This window comes from Camarhynchus parvulus, chromosome 2 (genome assembly GCF_901933205.1).
Source record: "Camarhynchus parvulus chromosome 2, STF_HiC, whole genome shotgun sequence".
Classification (NCBI taxonomy): domain Eukaryota; kingdom Metazoa; phylum Chordata; class Aves; order Passeriformes; family Thraupidae; genus Camarhynchus; species Camarhynchus parvulus.
Window position 1 is genome coordinate 30,526,286 of NC_044572.1, and position 14,736 is coordinate 30,541,021.

The following is a 14,736-nucleotide window of genomic DNA, read 5'->3' on the forward strand; positions in this document are numbered from 1 at the left end:
ACTGCACTGCAGCACAAGTTTACAAAGTTCAGCAAAAATTTGCTAGTGTTCTGCAGGATCCCAAAATTGCCATGGCTCTCATGTTCTGTTTAATTGCTTTTCTTTATATCCTTAGGTTTTTACAAACCCAAAAGAATCGGTTCAATAGATCCCTTTGAATAGCTCTTAGTGACTGTCCCCAAAGATTTTCTTCTGGGTAGCTCAGTGTCCTGGTCAGTGAGATATGGCAAGCACTGTAAATGGATTTGTTGTATACACTCATCTGACTAGATGGCAGCACTCTAACAGGCTAATTCTTTTTTTTTAGCTTAGATAATGTTTTTGGTGTTCAAAAAGACTTTCTTTCAGCAAGGCCCTTAAGGCCACCTATCACATGAGTGGTTTCACTGGAGAATCACATACTTCAAGATTAAGTTAAACATGCAGCTCAGTGCTTTGTAAAATAAAGCCTAGTTACCTTCTCGGCTCAGGACTCTGTATTACAAAGAAAAGACAAAAGAGGAAAAATAAGTAAAATGCAGTGTGCTACCATGTACTGCTTTCTTCACTAACAAACAGCTGCTGTTGAACAGTAAATTGTGTGGCGCTGTAAAAGGTATAAAATGAAAAAGTGGTATGTGTTAGTTTGAGATGCATGCAGTGTAAGAGTTTCCTGGAAATTTAAAGTTTTCTCTTGTAATTCTAAAATTTCAAAACTTAAAGCACAGCTTATTAGGTCTCGCATAATTAAGTGAGGAGGGAGAAAGGAAAAAAGTCACTTCATGTTGAATTGCATTCCGCTAATATTGACCCCAACTGTGGGCTTTGAAATGAGGCTGGAATGTGAAATGAGCTATCAAAATGTAAACCCTGATGATAACATTAAGGAGTCTCAGTATGAAGCTGATGCATAGATCTGGTGTTTATGCAGATCCTCTTAGGTAGCTAGAGACAGAATTGTATTTGGTGATGCAATCTGTCCTTTGGTTCACTAAATTATCTAGCATGTGCCTAACATCAAACCAGTGCTTAAAACTGCTCATTTTCCAAAATAAGAAAGGGTACAGTAATACACTTAGTTGGTACTCTGTTTGTGTAGAAAATCATTCAGCTGAATAGACACCTTGTGTCACTAAAGGAGTGGTTATGGCATTATCCAAGATATAAAAAGCCACCATCAAGCTGCTTTCTGGAATACACCACACCAAGAGTGTGTGGTGAAAGGATCATGGGCACCTGCACCGTCACTTCTGCTGAATTCTGAATGCCCCCTCATGGACACTACCATTTCTTGATATGATTTCTCAGCATAATTTCCCACATTATTTGTCAGGAGTGGAAGATGGCTGGTCAGGTTTTGCCCCATGCATTACCTCAAACACCAAGGCTAAAGGGCAGGTTAGCAACTGCAACCTACAGCAGCCACTTAGGAAATCCTCTGCAGTTAATGGTGAACTTTTTTTCTCTCTAACTAAAACAGTAGTCCCACAGGAGGCCTGCAGGCCCACTCTTTGTCTGATAAGGAGTTTTAGGATCAAAACTAGTTCAGTCAGAGGTAGCTCAGGTTTTTTACCTTGCACTGTATGTACCCTGGGGCACAGGCTTGTTTAGGGGGCCCTCCCTCTTTTCAAGATCTATCAAGAAACCCTTATGAAAATTAAAAACTTGTATCTCTATGACCCTTGTTATCTATAGCAGGGAGCTTTATGTGGTTCCTAAATCCTTTAGTGTGGATTAAGTCCTCTCACACAGCTCAGGTCTTTGGCAATAGAGAGACGACTGGCTGAGTGTTCTGAACTAACTTGGCACAGGATGATGAAAGTCATACAGACTAAGGCTAACACCATGCTTGCTGCAGTTCATAGATTAATTTAGGTTGACTAATCTAAGCTTAATGTATTGCCTTTGTATATACCTGCACATATTACTCATGCTGACCCCAAATTATTTTTAAAATACAACTTGGCTGTGCATCTGCTACAAAATAAAATGTGTCTGAGACTTTTCTCTACCCCTGCAGCCAACTGGCATGGAAAGGCCCATGTTCATACTACCAGGAATGCTTCCTGGCCCATGCCAGTGACCAAACCATGTCTGGGAGTTGTTTGGGAGAGTGCTAGCTGCTGCTCAGCCAAAACAGTATGAAGGACCACTTTAGCAATTTAATAGTACAGATGATTGTGTTACTCTGCCTGGGAATGTTTCCTGGCACTGCTTAGTTTACTGCTGCAGACACAGCCAGGAGGACTTGCTTTTCCAGACTGTATTTTGTCTTTCTAGCCATAGATACTTCTGTTCTAGAATTATTCAAACAACAGCTTGGAGGACTTTTGCTAAACAAAAAAAAAAAAAATAGTTTTAGCTTTCAGATTATTTTTTAAATCATATGCTACTTCCAAACAGATAGATTAATTCCTCCATTGGATTCCTCAAGACAAGGGAAAAAATACATCAGACCATTGCCAGTCACAGAGAGCCACATTTGAGAGACCAGCCCCTAACTGAGCTCAGGGCAGGAGAGTGGAGTAATTCACATGCATCCACATCCACACACACATCCATGGTGAACTTTATTATAGTTCTGGTATGTATGTATTGGGAAAACAAAATTAATACACAATATTTTTGCATTAGTTTCTAAATGTCTATGTTTGCTGAAATGCCTGTTTGGTGTTTGTTAAAGGCTGAGTTATCAAATGCAGACAGGGGCAGCTAAAAGATGCAAAGATGGGTATAAAATCCTCCATTATGGTTTTTTTTTTTTTTTTACAATTTTCCCTTGGTAAACAGCTATGCCTAGCTGCTCTACCTTTGGGACAATAAAAGGACTGAATTATGTTTTGGTAGGGGTGTCTACTTTCCACTTGTTTTAGCAAAAGGGAGTATTCAAATATCTCCTTTGGGGCTGTAATTTATACACACATGACTGACATTAGGCTACAGTGATCAGCACACTTTCAGAAGACAGAAGAAAATGTAGCCATGGTCCTGCTTCATGGGCCCACCTTTACTTCTGTAGGGACTGTAGTCCAGCAACACTTTTCAGCCTAGAATTTGTTCTAAATTTTGGTAGTTTTCTGGATTAGAGAGGCATCTTACACCTCCTGCTGTCCACATCTCATCAACTGAAGGGGAGAGAAGGAAAGAATTTAAAGTTGAGTTTGCCAGATCACATAAACTGAAACATTTGAAAAATTCCACTCCTTGAACCTCAATTTGCCACTAAAGCTAAAATAATGCAGGAAAAGTTAGTCTTTTTTAAAGAGCAACAATATTTAGAGTGTTTAACATGTTCTAACTCACTAAATCTTAAGTGTTAGGCATTAGATGACCAAAACCTGTGAAGACGATAAAGGATCTCTATGTGGGTGCATGTGTGTCAGAGGCATGCTTCAAATTCCCGCATGGTGGTTATGGGAAGTGATGTGAGTATTCTGACTGGCACAAGACATGTTATCTGTGAGTAGTTTTGAAAACGAGAAAAATTAACAGCTGTGAGAAATCTCAGGAAGGCAGGAAAAGATCTGGAGACCTTGTTTGCAAACTTGATAGCCTAAGGGAATTTCATACAAAAAGCTGCAATACAGGCAATGGACACATTACACTAAGAGATGCAAGTGAAAAATATCCTTAATCTTTGTAACAATTCATGTTAGTTTAGCAGAAAGAAACAGCCACCATCACCTTTGTCCTTTTGAATCTCTGTCTGTGCATGAGTTTACTCTGCTGATAGTCTAACCAAAATCTTCAGGTTAATAGAGGTTGTCTGTGTGAAAATATAATGGTCTCTTTTAAAAAGAGATTTTCCTGTTGTGGGGACAATGGATTTCTAGTTCTAGACTTATTTTTCAAAGCACTCAGGTGTAAGTATTTCGCTCTCCTGAGATATATAAATGTTTCTGTTGATGAGGGAACCACATATGTCAGAGGACAAAGCCAACACAAAAATTGCCATACACATTAGAAAAGGATAACCTGCCTTCTACTAAGGATGTAGTAGATGGGTGGATGTATAGTTCAAACTCTCTGTAATGAAACAAATACTGTTCATCTGTTTTCCCATGCTATTTCTCTTTTTTTTTGTTGGCTTTATGCCAATTTTCTGCTACATTTTATAATTTTGATACTACCATGGTCCATGAAAATTAAGTAAGACACTTCCAAATTAAAAAAAAAAAGACATGGCTAAAAGTGTAGGTGTAAAGTTATACAAATGCATATGTTCTGTTTTCTGATACTCATGCTAGTGAGAGCCAAAAGTGATCACTTTGCATAACTGAAGTTACATGAGAGGCTCTGGCAACAGACTTAGCATAAAAGCTTGTGTAGATTTGCTAAATACTGACATCATTGTGTGAGAACTATTCTTGGAAATTATTACAGGTGATTTTTAATGCACTTTTTTCCTCTGTGCGGAGCCTTAGATAGTTGAGGTTGATATGGAGAGATACTGCAAAGATGGGGTGAAAGGAACACAAAATGAGGAGATGGGAATGCAGAAGCAGCACAGACATGTGCACTGTTTAGCCTTCCCTTTCCTCCTGCCATCTACAGTGTAAATGTCCTTGCTGATGTTAGAGCTGGAGCAGCCATGGAGAAAGAGCAGCTCTGGTCTCTGCCAGCCCAGCTGGTGGCTGCTCTCCAAGGACCTCACTGGGGGGAGCTGCCTGGAATGGAATGTCCTTCTCAGTGCTACTTGATTTCTGCACCAAACTGGTTTCTGCATAACCTGTTTCTATCCTAGAGAATTTGACTGGTGGTACTGGGTAGAAGGTATGTTGTTGGCAAGACATTTTGGGAGAGCGTTTCCAGACCAGATATTGCATAACACCCATTGTAACAATAATGGCTAGCTGTGTGGTTTGTTATAGTTAAAGGGATATGGCGTTCCATTTGACAACACTTAAAAAAAAACCCCAGACAATTAACTGTCTTAAACATGTCTGAGAGTTTTTGTATACCTTGTAGAAAATATGTGACCAAAGAGTGAGTATTTTGCTCAAGGTTCTTTGGCATGACCTTCATAAAATTCCTTTTTACTTTTCTTATACATTTTTTTATCTGTCTTAAAAGCCAGACTCCTTTCCCAGATTTGCCGTGGAGAATTGCGTACATACATTTTAAAGCAGCTTGTTAGAAACATGGACCTTAATGAGAATGGATGAAGGAATAAATGTTACCAGTCACCTCACTTGTGAAGAAAAATATTTTATCTGACCCAGAAGAACCATTACAGAGTTTACTGACTCCATGAAGTAACATAATGTGCTGATTTTGATTGTGCAACTGTGTGTTAAAAGGACGTGAGTGCACTGCTACAAATTCTCATGTGAGACTGAGAGAGGCTTGAAGAAATTAGAGATGAAAAAGGGTTTATTAAGTCATTTAGTTCTTGGATCATTCCCTAAAATGTTCTTTCCACTGCTGTGTCTAGTCAAGTTTTAAACACTGAGAGAAATAGGGCTTCCACCATTTCCCTGAGGGGGAGCTTGTTCCACAGTCATCTAGCTCTAACTCAAAGGATATTTTTCCTGATTAGTCAGAAAAAAATCCCACTGCTTAACTGAATATAAATTGTGCATGGATCTTCTGACCCCCCCATCCCCCAGGCATCTCCTCTTTTCTGTAGTGCACATTCTCTTTAATATTCATAATATTGCTTTCCTCTCCTAGTGCAGAGGTTGGTGCTTTCCAATGTGTATGACAAGGTGTTGGATACAATAAGAATTTAACCTCCAAGAAAACTAGAACTAAATGCATTTCTGCAACAGGTAAATCAGTCTAGTTGAAAATAGGGTACTTTATTTAGATAAGTGCTCTACCTGTGTATCTGTAGACCTTGAGAGTCAGACAGACCCAATCTAAGCTCTGAGAGAGTTGGCCTTCGGTGTTCATAAGGACCAGGTCTGCAAACAGGGTCCAAGACCTTAAAATCAAGATGTATTCTTTTTACTTTATCCAATATCAACAGGAAAGATGATTTTGGGTCCAGAACTTTGTTGACAGTGCTGTTTATTATGCCCAATCCTGAACAAAATCAGATTCATGTTGCTGTATCTTCAAAGGCTGTGCAGCACTAGCACAAGAAGATAAATAGATATTTTTATGATATGCTGTAACTCCAATTACACACAAGGAATAGATATGCCAAATAAGAAAGTGTTAGTTTTATCTTTCCTTTCCTATCTTTCTTCCTTCCTAAACTGATTTGTAGAAAGATGTCTCAGATTTTTACATCTTGTTTTGGGGCAAGTACAGGCTGGAGACCCAGTCAAAAAGACAAACTTCACTTACAAAAATGTAAGAAAGCAAGCGAATCATCATGTGTAACAGCAAAAATATTAATCACATGTGATCACAAATGTCCGTATGTTGATATTGATCACACATTAAAAATTTAGAAACATACACAAATATGTTACTAAAGCATTTAAAGTTTAATTTTCTTTTTCTCTCTGTCTCTCCTCACTGTGATTATGTTCCTCCTAGCAGCATAAATCACAAGTACTAGTAATGGTGCAAAACACATTAATCCTCATTCCAAACCCATCTGCAGCTTACAGGTGTGAATAATATTTTGCTCTCTAAGTCAGGGTTTTTTTCTAGCCAGATTTCTTACTTAAAAAATATTTAATCTTTTTGTTTGTATCTCTTAATATATTATGTAGAAAAGAGTCTGAATCTTTTATTTTTCTTTTATGTGAAACCCTGTATTAAGATAACTCTCCTAAGGCTAACGTGAAGCATTTTGTGATAAAGCACACACGCATTTGTTTTTCATATAGCATTACTTTAATAAACAAATCAGTGTCACATTCCTGCATGACGCAATTTCAACCCATTATTAATCATACTAAATGTTATTTCGGACCTTTACTTTTTTTTTTTCTCCCTAAATATTGTCAGTGGAATATCGTAGGCCTCTGCTGTTTTCTTTCAGCGAATTCGAGGTCGAAAAGCCAGTCTGGAGGAAATACAGCTGGTTCACTCTGAACATCATTCACTGCTGTATGGCACCAGCCCACTGAACAGACAGAAGCTGGACCCCAGGAAACTCCTAGGTCTGTACAGGCCTCTCTATTCTACTGAGAACAGCACATTCCAGCACTGTCATTAGTCATAGCTGGTGTCAGTTTAAAACACTTGGCAAGCAGTGTGACAAAAATTCACTTTTTCCAAATGCATTGCTATGTGCAAGGAGAATGTTACAATGGAAGCCAAATATAGATTAGCAAAATACACTGGCTGGAAAGCAGTGATATGAGTTTCTCCTCATTTGCTTCAGAAATCATCAGTGTTAACCTTTTACTGTAACTTGTTCTCCATTGGAGGTCAGTGGCAAATTTGAACACAGCTGGTTTTCTACCTCCTTGTATTCTTTGATTTGAAATTAGGAATTTAAGATACACTTGCTTGTCAGAATTGTTTGTTTGCTGTTCTCATTTGCTTTATTTCAAGCCTTTCAGCCACCCTGTCTGCAGATACTATGCCTAAGTTTTGCTAATAAGTGAACTTTATTTTAATACCTTCTCATTATGCAAGATATGATATCTTTCTGAACAACATGAGGGAAAATACATTAAGATATTAAATGCACCTATGGTTGTACACAATAGCAGAAAACGGACAGTTTTTTCTACATAAAATATCTTCATGTGCAACCGATGCTCAGTGTATGTCTTTAGTAACACACAAGTAGGGTTAAAATGAGCTCTTCCATTAGTGTAACATGAAGTAAGTCTACTTGTCAGAAACACACAAAAACCTAGTGCATGAAAAGCCATGAGTGAAATCCTGCCCTTTATGTCCCAGCACACTGGATGCAACACTCTAATTCTCAGTTATTTTTATAGCACTTCTTCTAAGATGCGGAGCTTTTCCTAAATGCAATCAAATCCAACCCAAACAAAAATAACATTAGCCATCGAAAGAAATTGCTGCCACAATTCTAGTAATACATAGCAGTTATTTTGCTTTGGAAACTTATGCTGTTTCTTCTGTAAGGCAGACTGTTGCTTCAGGAAGTCCTAAGATCATAATGTTATATAGGTTTATACATTTTCTTAGCCAAGGCAACATCAAAACTGAAAAATATTTACAGTATAATAGATTCTCAGGAGCTTGAATTTCTAAGTAGGAAATCCTCTTTAAAAAAAAGTGCTTCCAAGAAAAAGTTCTAAATTCCTGCAATTCCAATTAAATTAAATTTCCGATTAAATTAGAAACATTTTTATTTGATTTCATCAACATTGTTAAATTGTTCCTTTTTGATACAGTCAGGCATTTAATTTAAATAATTTTGTTGACTTTATTTTTAATTTCTCTTTTACATTATTTAATATAGTATACATTAATACAAAATATTATTCCAATTTTGGATTTCATGGTCAGGCAGCCTCTGGGATGCAGTGTGCAGTAGCAGGTACAAGGTTAAGAAGGAATGGACCTGACTTGTATGTTTGCTGATCTACTCAGAATGCAGAAAGATTTGTTTATCCAATCTCAGAAAACCATTTCTTGGCCCACAGTTTCTTACTGGACATGTTTTGCCTTTTTTATTGGACCCTTAGTCCAAAACATTTACTCTCTAAGTTTATATCAAGATCACACTCTTAGAACATATTCTGAGTGTATCTTTGGCTCACTGCCCTTTTCTCTCTCAGTTTCTAGGATATTTTCTTGTTGCATCTCACATGGCCTTTTACGAAGACAAAAGTCAATAAAACACCCTTCCCACATGCTTTTGCATGTGCCTGTTTTCTGGCTGGAAGCTCTAATCATTTGGGCTTCCAGATTCTTGGACAAAGGAACCTAATTGTCCCTTACATTTTTCCAAAATGCAGTCCTGATTTTGCTGTCCCCATTTCAGCTGAGGTTGAACCTAACCAATCTTGACATTAAAATTAACGTCTTTGTAAGTAACAGAAATTCAATATACATGTAGGGGAAAATAGCTAAGAAAATATTTCTTATAAAAATGTCATAAATAACAACATTGTCTCAGAAAAGATTTCTATTGCAATGAAAGTGTATTGTTTTTCTACAAAAAAGTTCCATCAAATGACGGCTTTTCATCCTAATGAAAAGTAGGACCTAACCTCCCTTTCTTTACTCCTCTACTCATCCAAAAAGACAGAAGCATCATTTGTTCACCACTTATGCTCCAGAAAACATTTGTTTCCTGTTCCTTGTTGGAGGAGTGCATCTGCCTTCTCTGTGGCTCTTTTGCTTTTGAAAGTGAGCTTTTACTCATCATTTTTCCTCAGTTTATCAGACTCTCAGTCCCCAGTCATCAATCTCCCAAGCAGCTTCCTTGACTTCTGTAGGGACCTGACCTCAGTGAGTGATGGGTGCCTCAGCACCTAATTTGACAAACTAGCTTCTATGCCTTTGTGCATTGATATTCTAGAATACAAATATTGGAACATTTCTACTTCTATCAGTACACAATTGTACTGTGTTTAAAGTGCTGGTGACTACAAACTTTGCCCTAGCACAAAGTCAAAAAAATTTGACTATTTAGACTTTGTCTTCTATCTTACTTAAATATCAATATCTTAAGTATCTCAATATCTTCTGGGACCTCAACTTCAAATATCATGGGAAATTCTCACTCCATTTTCAGAGTAGCTTTTTGATATTGATTTTCATTTCTGGCAGGCTGTTACGAGCTTTCCTTATTTGTGAGGCTAGCTAAGCAATGGTCTCATTTTCTCTTAGTCCAACATTTCCCCACTGTTCTTTTAATGAAATCTCAAGGTTTTTCTTGTCCTTCAGAGTCTGGCAACTACTATTTTTTAAGCCATCATGCAATAAGAAGTGAGTATTCCAGCTTCTTGATACACTGAAAAGTGTATCCATGCTTGTTTTCCCCAAGCACTATCTTCTGACTGATTTCAGTGTCCTTCCTCACCATCTGCTTCTCTGTTTTTACTTTATGTTTATTGTTTTTAAGTGTTTGCCATGCACAATGTGCCTGGCTGCAGGGAGATAAATGAGAGTTCATCTGTTGTATCTTATGTCCCAACTCTGCCATGGAATTTAAGAAAAAATGTCTAGTCATCCATTAATCTAAAAATTCCTTCTTTTACCTCAAATTACATCTTATGTTTCCATTAATGTCTTCTGTCACTTTAACAGCACTAATTTTTTTTTTGTTATCTGCTTGTGACTTTTTCATCTTCCCCATAGTAAAAAGTGAAAAATTGGTCCCTGGATCTACTTAGCAAGATCTGGAAACTCCAACTTGCACCTCTGACAATCTCCTGCAGCCAACATTTCCTTGCATGTCTGGGGCCATTAGGACTCACAGTATGAGAATATTCTGCATAGCTGCTGCACCTGCATTTCCCCTGGTAGCTCCACAGAGGGTTTTGTTTGGCTTCTCTCGCACACTGTGCAAACTGATCAAAGGCCTCTAGTCGGATAAAAATGCATCTTGGATTTTACTCAAAGTGTAAAGCACTTTCCTCATCCCAGACCTTGCAGTCTGGTCTCTCATACTTCAAAGATGATGGCTTATAGCTGTCTTTATGCATTTCATTGGCACCTGCTAAACATGAGTAACTGCAGCATTCACCCCTTCCATATCAATGGGTGACTCCTCTAGGAAACTCCAGTGATTCACTATCTAATGTTTCCTCCAGATGGCAAAGTTACAAAGCCAGTTCTGTGATATGGCAGGGGAAAAGCTTATGTTCTCTTCCACAGCTGCCTTAGGATCAGATTACACACTGGGATAGGAATTGCATCAAATCCTGAGATCGTTACCCAGTTTTCATATTGTCATTATCAAGACAAACTGTGAGTTTAGTAGTACCAAAAAAAAAAAAAAATTAATAAAATGTGAGTATAAACATTAAGGTAAACCCTATCATATTAGCTAATGTATAGAGCATATTAGCTAGAAATTAAATTCTAAAGCCTATTAAGTTTTTGTTCCTTTAGTATAATGTATTTACTGAATAATACTGAAAAAATAGTATTTCAAGTTATGTTTTCAAAATATTAATCCAATCATTGATGTAACATAAATGAAGAAAAAGCATTTTTACACAGATAGAAAGACTAAGGCTGCAATTTTCAAAGGCGAAACTCTTTTGAAGCAAAGAAGCTAAGAAATTAGTTATCAGTTTTATGTAAACTTAATGTAGTTCCCTCTCTTGTCAGTGAAAAGAAACAGGTACTTCTCAAGCATATTTCATCCCATCAGTCATGTAGGCTGGATGGAGGTGCCTGCCTCAGTCCTGTAGCTGGAAAAGAAACTGAGATGAGTAGCTTAGTCAAGTTGCTTATCAGCTACAGATATCAGGATGATTAGTCACCCTAGTTCAGAGTGATTTTCTGTGGAATTTTGGTCATTGAATTCCTTTGAAATTACCACTTTCCAGTCTTAAGATTTTTCACTGTTACATAACAGCACCTTAAAAGTCCCATGGCTGATTTGATTTCTAAATATTATGATTATTTTTCATATTATTATCTGGCATTTTCATAGTGATAATAATACTAAAATCTGAATTACTATAAAGAATAAGGAAATACTGTTCCACTATTTAAATAATTTTGATAAACAATACTTACTGTTTCTTTTTTCCTTTAATATATAGGAAACGTGTCTCAAAAACTCTTTTCCTTGTTGCCTTGTGGGGGACTTGGGGTAAGTAGATTTTTTTTCTTTTTTCCACAAAAGGGACAGCACAAAACATATGGGCTCTCTGGCTAATTCTTTAGCACTATCAGTTCAAAGTCTTCAGAAGCTGATAAAAAATGTAGAGATGAAACATGAGCCATAAACGCACTGTGTCCTCAAAGACATGGAAGACAGCACATTACAAGAGACATATGGAAGAATTAGGAACAAATTTGGTGTAAATGTGCCAATTTCTAGTTATCCCACTTTGGTTTTTCTATACGAACTCATTTCTTGAGGAAAGTACCATGGGCACAATTGTTATAGCACAATGAGCTTTGGAGAAGCTGTTTCGTGTACTGCTGAAAAGTAAATATGGCTCCACACTTCTCTGAAAGACAAATAAGTTGCCAACGCTAACATTTAGCATGAAAAGGGCTCACTAGCTGCTAGCCAATAAAAAAATTTATTATTTTAATACTTGGGTATTAAAATAATAAAATATGTCAGCATTTTTATACCCTGTTTTGAAATAGATTCATCCTGAAGACAAGCTCATATTAGGACACAGTAGACAAAAGTCCGCAGAAAGAAACATGTTGCAACACTAGGTGAAAGAGTAAAGCTAAATTAGTGAAAACCATGTAGAATTTCTACTGATACCGGTATCACGCTCCTATTAAATTGTAGCAAAGATAATTCCCAGGAGAAATAATTTTTCACATAAATGAGCTTTTCACACAAAAGCATTTCATGCTTTTGGTCCAGCTGGATCCATTATTTACTGATGTCATCAATATCAAAGTGAAACAGTAATATTCTAGATATCAGTGGGCTGGATGGTTGATGTATATTTTACTTCCCTTTTACTGCTTCCCAGTGAATTCTCTTAGTATCCTCTCTGAAAAGTCTGAGCAGACATAAAAGCATTATCTCTGGAGGTCAACTTTCGCTGCTACCTTATACAGTTTTATTTACCTTTATTCTTCACAAAGGATAAATTCCATACCATACTAGTATGTTTATATGACAGAAGAAATACTCATTTTTGTAAGGTTTTAACACGCTCAAGAAAAAAAAGCCTTTTAACCTTCAGTATTTTGTAATTTTGGTGGATTTCTGAACTATGAATTAAAAATAAAATAATCAGGAAGTCATAATCATTCCAGCTCTTCTACCTTGGGCTTAGCTTGCTGAAGATCCTGCCTAAAATTTGGAAGCTGGTGACTAGCAACTTGCCAATCTGGAAACTTGGGCATCATTTCTATATGTGGTTCAGCTAACACTACATATTGACATATAGATGTGATTGCACGTGCACTTCTGTAAACTGCTGTGTGCACACATGCACACATATATGCACACACTGGTGTGTAAAAAAGGTAATTTTTCACACTGCTGGTGCAGAGAAAATTGAACAAAAAATTAATAAATTTGAGAAAGGATGTTCAGGCTTCTGAGTAAAAAGGAGATTATGTAAAAGTTCTAATCTATTTGAGGGCCTTGGATAGTAAAATAGACTATAGCATTCTTTAAAAAGTAAAGGATAAGACTTTTCTATTAAACAGATTATTGTGACAAGAGATGACCAGAGATGTGCTCTGAAATCCTGCTACTAATGACAGTATGTTTCATTCTAAAGCTAACACAGGTCAGAATTGCTCACTACAACTTCACTGTTTTAAGCATTTAAATTCATCTACACTTTTTTTCCAGTCTGTTTCATTTATTTCTTATTTAAATTCATGGAAATTGGATTAAAGCACATGTTGTAGAAATGGATCTTTTATTTATTTATTTTCTAGTTGGTCTGCCTTTCTATATATGATTACTGTCAGGCTTGCTGTGGGGCTCTTTTAAAGGAATGGGTTATGACCTTTTTCAAGGTAAATAATCAGATTAGGAGCTTTCTTTCAGCAATATTTAGCTGACGATTGGTTAAACTCAGGGAAAGGGAGCTGCTTCAAACTATGTGGAAACAATTCTTAAGCTTACTTTCAGAAATGATGGTGGAAATGAGGAAGAAATATTGCTACTTAGTAGCTTTCAACTTAAATGAAAGGTATAAAGCAGTAATCAATGAAAAGCAGGAAGTGTAGTTCATGCAAAGATTTCAGGGAGGGATGGAAGAATTTTATCTTTTTTATGCTTGTTGTATATTTTTTCCTCCTTGCTTGTATAATTAGTTGTTTGCTACAGAATATAATACAGTGTTAAGAAAAAAATTCCATTCTTGCAGGAGACTTTATGATTGCCTTTTGGATGAGGGTTTTCAGAGCTCTTTGATCCTATTATTTTCTAACCATACATGGACCTTACTGTTATTATGCAGCTCTGTCATTAAATAGATTAGTGGTTTGACTACTCACACAGGGGCTGGGAAACCTAGGCTCAGTTCTGTCCACTCCCAGGCTGGATTTAATATCAGATATATCATTTCTTAGAGAGTGTTGCTACCACACAGGAGATCAAATACTATTTCTGGTTACGGACCCCCACACCATGCACTAAAGTGATGCCATTGTTGGAAAGAGCACTGGACAAGTAAGGCTTTATCCTTAAGTAGTTCAAGCCCATCTGCCTAGGGCTATGATCTTCCTATTAAATACAATTATAAATACTTCCAAGTCCTAGTTCTGAGGCCTGTTCCACAAACACATTATAAATTTGACGTGAAAGAATCACTGAACAGAATGAAAACTGCTCTTGGATCAAGGAATGAAAGCTAGGACTTCTTAAACACTGAAGACATGATCACTTGATGGACTTATATTGTTCACAAACAAAAGTCCAAGTAACTTCTGTAACCCTGAATTCTACTCTATTACTGCTTTTCTTATCTCTGTTCTAAAACTGCAGCAAACATCAGGGATCCTCTCCTTTGGGCAAAAAACAAGTTTGTTTCAAGAACTTTGAAAAGCAAACAAGAGGCAGCCTGTGTCCATAACTAGTATTTTCTGATCCTTTACCAACACTCCACTAAATCTTTTGTAGCAATGAAAAAAAGTATGTAAAACTACAGTTTACTCATTTTGTACATACTTTTCATCCATATGAATTTTCTTTTAAGTAGTGCTAGGGATTCATTATGTCAGAGTCATTGGCTTAGTGTATGTTATGCTTTC

At 36.9% G+C, this 14,736-nt stretch overlaps 1 protein-coding gene across 1 annotated transcript in view; it reads left to right on the forward strand.

Moving 5' to 3' along the window:
- Positions 1-14,736, forward strand: part of HDAC9 (histone deacetylase 9) — a 275,826-nt gene that overhangs the window by 136,381 nt on the left and 124,709 nt on the right. Inside the window, exons 14-15 of the mRNA XM_030971826.1 lie at positions 6,920-7,040; positions 11,589-11,638. Of these exons, the coding sequence (XP_030827686.1) occupies positions 6,920-7,040; positions 11,589-11,638 (171 nt within the window). The remainder of the gene's footprint in view (positions 1-6,919; positions 7,041-11,588; positions 11,639-14,736) is intronic.